The 5,915-nt window shown below is 52.4% G+C and overlaps 2 protein-coding genes across 2 annotated transcripts; both read left to right on the forward strand.

The window, feature by feature from the left end:
- Positions 1-6: 6 nt before the first annotated feature.
- LOC109377455 (spermatogenesis-associated protein 31E1-like) lies at positions 7-2,025 on the forward strand (the record flags this gene model as incomplete). Its single annotated transcript, XM_019633799.1, has 1 exon — positions 7-2,025. A coding segment is annotated over one exon (1,956 nt), but the record flags the coding sequence as incomplete, so codon positions are not given.
- Positions 2,026-3,458: 1,433 nt separating this feature from the next.
- Positions 3,459-5,454, forward strand: LOC109377456 (spermatogenesis-associated protein 31A1). Its single transcript, XM_019633800.1, has one exon. The coding sequence runs from the start codon at positions 4,312-4,314 to the stop codon at positions 5,305-5,307; it is 996 nt and encodes a 331-aa protein (XP_019489345.1). The 5' UTR covers positions 3,459-4,311; the 3' UTR covers positions 5,308-5,454.
- Positions 5,455-5,915: the final 461 nt, after the last annotated feature.

The raw sequence follows: 5,915 nt of genomic DNA on the forward strand, positions 1-5,915 counted from the left end.
TCTTCTGTCTTCAGTCCACGCTCTCGACAGTTGCCAGAAGCACATATAGGAAGGGCTTGGGGGAGGCCCTGGAAGAGCCTACCCCTCAAGGTCCGGAAGCCCATAGAACGCTTTAAGTTGGAAAAGGCTCGACACTCACCCTTTCTACGTTCCCCCATTACCTGCTCGGCCACCCGTGCATCCAGGGCCCTCTCAAGAGCCAGGCTCGCCGCGTTCTTTGGAAAACCTCCTCAGCGCCGTTCGGGAGAAAATGTGATAATAGAAGACACAGGGTCCAGTCCTCTGCCTGTTCCAGGAGCGGGAGTGATCACAGAAGAGTCGGGTTTCACCCCAGAGAGTGACCTCCATACCTCCTCCCCTGTGTGTGAGGAAGTCCAAAGTGCCCTGGGAAGGACCCCACCTGGTGATGGCCGTGGGCCCTCAGAGGCCCCTCTGATTGTGCAAGAAGACAGGCCGCCTTCTCAGAATCTCTTATATCCTTTTGTGGGCAGAATCTGGCATAGCGGGAGTGTCGTGGGTGCGAAGAAAGACAGCTTGGAGCTGAGTCCCAGGGCGGCAGTGGCCAGGAAAGAGCCAAGTGACAAGACTGTGGCTGAGACCTCACGAGACTCCTGTCAAAGCATTACAATATTGGAGCTCAACTCAGAGTCACAATCTTCAAGGGCTGAAGGGGCCAGGGAGGCAGTGGAGGCCCTGGATGCCTCTGTCTGGGTAGCCATCTTGGGACCCTGTGTGCCGTCCAGCCCCCGAGACAGTAATGTCGATCTGAGGAGATCAGTGTCTGCAGGGTCCAGTAAGAGCCCCTCACTACCTATGCAGTCGGCCAACCAAGATCCAGAAGTGCCACGCCTCGATGCACAGCTTAGTGAGTTCGAGCTCAGAGAGCTGGGAGAGTCAGACAACCAGACGCAGGGCAGTGCTGCTAGTGTGCTCCTCGAAGACAGTGTAACCGGTGTGAGCCTTCAAGACTGCGCGACTCACATGCTTATGCAAGACTGTCGCTCTGATGTGTTACTTGCTGCAGACATGTTGGCTCGTCAGGCATCTCTGTTTGGCTCCCACAGCATGGCGACTGGGGATATGTCAGCTTCCCAAGTGCTACATGATGTAACATCAAGTGAAGGGAGCAGCCAGGGAGAGTCCCTGGGACTGCAGGACCAGTATAAGAGGCAGGGCAAGACGTCTGTCCCCACTGATGAGAGGGAGCACAGAAGGAGCCCCAGCCCAGGACAGCCCGATGAGGGGTTGGCAGGACTGAGGGCCCCTCGAGCCATTAGGATGAGCACTGGTCAAGAAAAAGACTCAGTTGAGTCCTTAAGAAGCCAGCCCTTCTGGCTCATGGAGAACAGACAGGCTTCTCCAGAAGACTTCTTCAAAAACAAGATGAAGCAACTGCAGTGCATCTTCCCCAGGAAAGGCAAAGGACTGGAACACACCCTCCAGAAAGGCCAGCCCTCAGCAGCCACTGCCCATAGATGGGAACCAGCCGAAAGCGGCTCAGTTCTGAACAGCAGAGCTGTGGAGGCTCAGGTGGTGCTGAAAACTGTGGGGCACATCCTACAGGAGACAATGACAGTTCACCGCAAACACTCTGACTCAGAGTTCAGTTGGTGCAAAACAGAACACCATGCTCCGGCAGGTCCACAAGTCTGCTCCCACAGGGCTCTCTCCTACACAGAGCAGCGAAAACTGATGAAAGGCATGGCTTGCGGTCACCAAGCCACCAAGGGCAAGGGCCATCACAGTCTGCACAAGAGCAGCTGGGCCACAGACAGAAACAGCCAGTGTGTCTTCCCACCCAGGGAGCCAGCGTTGCCACGACCCTGCCAGCATGGGCTGAGAGGGACAGTGTCCTCAGGCAGCTCCCGCTACTCTACAGGGCAATGGCCCATTCGAAGATCTGTCTCCTCTGTTCAACCAGGGTGCAGTTTTCACACCTCCCCTGGTAGGAATTTTCCATGAAAGAAGACACATCATGGAGAGAGAAACTTTTCAACCTTTGCCACTCTTCAATCAATTCTTCCTTTTCCTACAAGAGAAAAAGTGTTAAAATAAGCACAATGCTAGTCACTGGACAGCGACTACAGCAGTATCTAAATTGTTTGCAGTAATGGAACCATCATCATGAACACACCGCTAGAAACAGGTCTAGCTGTTGTGGCTAGAAATGAAACAGAATCATTTCTGAGTTTTGAGCACTTAACCTCCTCACCTCGTATCACAGGCTAATGGCTCTTTTCCATGTAGCTTCTGCAGGTGACTGGAAAATTTAAGAAAATTTTATTTGAATGCTCGGGATTTCTCACCATGGGAAGTAGGAAGTGTAACTTACAGTGATTGTAAAACAAAAAGAAAGTCTACAGCACAAAGGTGAGAAGCATGATTTCTGCTAAGTCAGCTCTGCCTTCCTTCCAAGACAATAGAGAAAGTCACACCCAAAGTGTTTACAGAGGTGACTGTCATGGGGAGGGACTAACCAGGCCATAAAGCACTGTTTCTACACACTAGCTGCAGGGATTCAGGTGCAGCTGAAACACAGAAAACCATTCTCGTAAGTATTGTAATGGGATTTTGTTGGAAAATTTCTCATAAAAAGCTACTTTATTCCCTTTACCTGTTACTTCATGCATTATAAATATTTTGACTATTTTGAGTTCCTTATCCTTTCTTGAGTTAGAAAAAAAAGTAATTTTGAAAATTTCGTCTGGATGTACAGGATGAGATGAGGCACCTAAATTCATATAACAGCCACAGCAATTCTTGCCTCACAGACCATCTCTCAATAGTTCTAGTTAAATCTGTTAAATGCTTCTTCTGTGCATTTTTCTCCCGATAGGCAACTCCAGGGCAGGACCAAAAGCATATTCCCTGATGTTCAGGCACTCAAAAAATGCTGGCTAAATAAATCAACCAATAAATCCCTCATCTGTTTCTCCCAACGACCTCCTGGGAGAGAAAAGCAGCCCAACAAGCCTGGAGCACATGTCATGCGCACTGTCCACTGGCTACTGTGCAGACACGTGTTAGAATCCAGTCAAGGTACCCTAATTCAAGAGACTGCAGATCTATCAAGGCATTTCTCACTCAAACACTCAGTTCTTTTCTTCCACTGCTGTTAGGGTCAGATGCCAGTGATCACTGAATCTTGTTCTAAGTTTGCCTTCAGAGGATATTCTAAAATTATGTTTATGTATCACTCTTTAAAAAGGGATGTATGTGTAGGTTGATATGTTTAATTAAAACTAAGAATATTTGGATTAATCAACCCCTTTAATATGCTTGGCTAGAAGTCTGTTTCATGGCCACCTACTCATTCACAAGGAGTCCCTAAATGCCAAGGGAAAAAAGTGTAGACAGGGTTTCTGGCTGGAGGGTCTAGTCTTACTGCAGTGCGATCAAGAGTCCCGGCCCACAGGGCCGGCCGAGTGGCTCAGTTGGTTAAGAGCTCGCTNTCTAGAGAGAGGACAGTGAGGATGGGGTCCCAGCCCCTCATATTTTGTTGTCTCTCAGCATCCAGTGGAGCCAAGGAGGGGGAGCAGGAAGAGAACAGAGATTTGGAAGGTGAGTTCTGCCCGTCAGCCCTGCACCCCAGAGATGGTCCTCACCTTCCTGTCCCTGAGGGCCCAGTCCAGGGCTCCAAGATGCCAGCGGCACAGTCCTCCCTCAGGAAACAGAGCCCTCGGGGAGGTTCCTGGGAAGACCATCAGAACCTGGATCTTTCCCTATTCTGTGCTCAGAGTGAAGCACTGAGTGCGGGGAAATGGGTGGTGTCCTCTGGGGGCTTGGGGGCTCTCTGGGGCCAATACTGTCAGATGGGGAGTTGGGGCCTCCTGGTCCAACTGTGGACAAGTTGTGTCCTGTGCTCAGATTCCTCTGTGAGGTGCCCCCTGCCCATCCTCCCACACAGGGCAGTAGTGCGGGCATTGGGGATAATAGATGTGGAAGTACTTTGTAAATGACACAGCTCTACCCGTCATGAGCCTTGCCATCACTGTCAGGGATCATGTGTCCTGGGACCCTGATGTTTAGGCTCCAGAGTCCACTGTCCCAGGCGTGTCCCCTAAAGGGCCATTGCACTCAACCTTTTGTAAGATCCCGGGTCCCTGCCTTCACCACATGACCCAGTCTCCTGATTTCCAGTTTTCAGAGCTTGCCTGCATGAACTACATGAGGCTCAGCGCCTGATTTTGCTTCTGCGAATGTAAAGTATCTTCCTCTTCTCTCCTGGGTCCTCCCCGCACCTGAGCCTATGATGTGACCCTAGGGCTGCAGGTGGCGTTGGACTGGTCTGGGGTGGGGGAAATCCTGGGGATGGTGTGGCTACAGCCCTGGGGTGAGGGAGAGCAGGAGCACTGTGAAGTTAGCATGGGGGTCATGGAGGACACTGGGCCCCAGGTGCCTACCCCCACCAGGCCTCCCAGGCTGCCCCACCTACCCAGCCCTTCCGGCCCTCCCTCCTGGCCCCATCTGCTCCTGGCTGCAGCCTGGGCCCCTATCTCCTGCAGCCACCTGAGGAGGCACTGGAACAAGGGCGGCTTTCGTCAGAGCTCATGTCAAGACCTCCCCCATGAGGTGTGCAAAGCAGCTCCTGAGAGAGCTCACAGGCCCTGCTGGCCGCCTGTGGAAGATGCTACTCCGTCTACGTCCATGTCATCTTCCCTAGCTCCTCCTCCTGACCACCCGATACCTGCGACCTCCACCCTGTCACCATGCTCCATGATCTACTCAGTTTCTGTTCATTCACTCTCACCCCTGAGTGCCCTGCAGCCACCAGAGCCTTTCCTTCCCCTGGATCGTCTTTCACCATGGCCACATGCACATTCCCCTTCCACCTCATGCCCCCCTGATTCAGAGGCTCACCCTCCAACTCCAACAGCCTCCTCTGCTCCCCAGTTGTCAGACTCCATTCTCACTTTTGCTCGATGTGACTCCATGGCACTGCCACAGGTCAACATCTCACAGAGCTCATCTCCACACACCCCTTGGTCGGCTTCTCACAGCCCAGCGATCTCACGCCTTGGCCGCTCAAGCTGTTGCATTTCAACCCTGTCCTGGTGGCAGCTGGCTGGCAAAGCCCAGAGCCTCTCTACCTCAACACACTTCAAGGGCCAGCAAGAGCACCTGTCCCACCACCCACCAGAGGCCTCGTTCTGCGGAGTCTCCTCACACACGCAGGTAGAGGCTGCTACTTCCTCTTTTCTGAACCCTGATGTCCAGAAGCCTCTGGAGACACTGATCACCAAGAGAGCAGAACTAAAGAATTGGAAGGAGAGGGAAAAAAGAAAGAGAGGTCAGACTAGCCCCTGAATTCTTTGGAGAACACATACAAGTCACCGGGTGATGAGGACCCTGGGAGTCACCACCCGTTCTGGAAAATGAAAGACAAACCAGAGCAGCTGCTTAGTCCTGAGAAGCCCCCACATCCTGAGACATCGGGGGACCCTTCACAGCAGAAATGCAGCCAGCTCTCCTGCGGTCTGCCCTTTCCACACAGCAAGCCCTGGTGGCTGCTGTCAGGGAAATGCCTCCAGAATTTCCCTGTGTCACATTCAACGAAGTCTGTCGTACCTCACCATTCCAAATTCAGGACAAAGTAACTTCACATCTGATGCTGGCCCAGTCCTTGCCCCAGCCTGTGACTCAAGCACAGCTCTTGACTCCATCCACACCCGAAATCCACCCCCCATGTCTGGCTCAGATACAGACCAAGACTCATCTCACACCCTCCCTCTCAATCCAACCACCATCATGTTCTCCACCCAGATGAGGACTTCTGGGGTGTCTTGCCCTTCATCCCAGAGTAAGGCACGACCTTTCATCCCAATTGCAATGGAAAACCCGGACTGTCAGATTTTGAAGAAGCAACCAGAGCAGGGGAGATCTTTACCCTTCCTGGTTCAAAAACCTCAGGAAGT

Source organism: Hipposideros armiger, unplaced genomic scaffold (assembly GCF_001890085.2).
Source record: "Hipposideros armiger isolate ML-2016 unplaced genomic scaffold, ASM189008v1 scaffold_1412, whole genome shotgun sequence".
Lineage (NCBI taxonomy): Eukaryota > Metazoa > Chordata > Mammalia > Chiroptera > Hipposideridae > Hipposideros > Hipposideros armiger.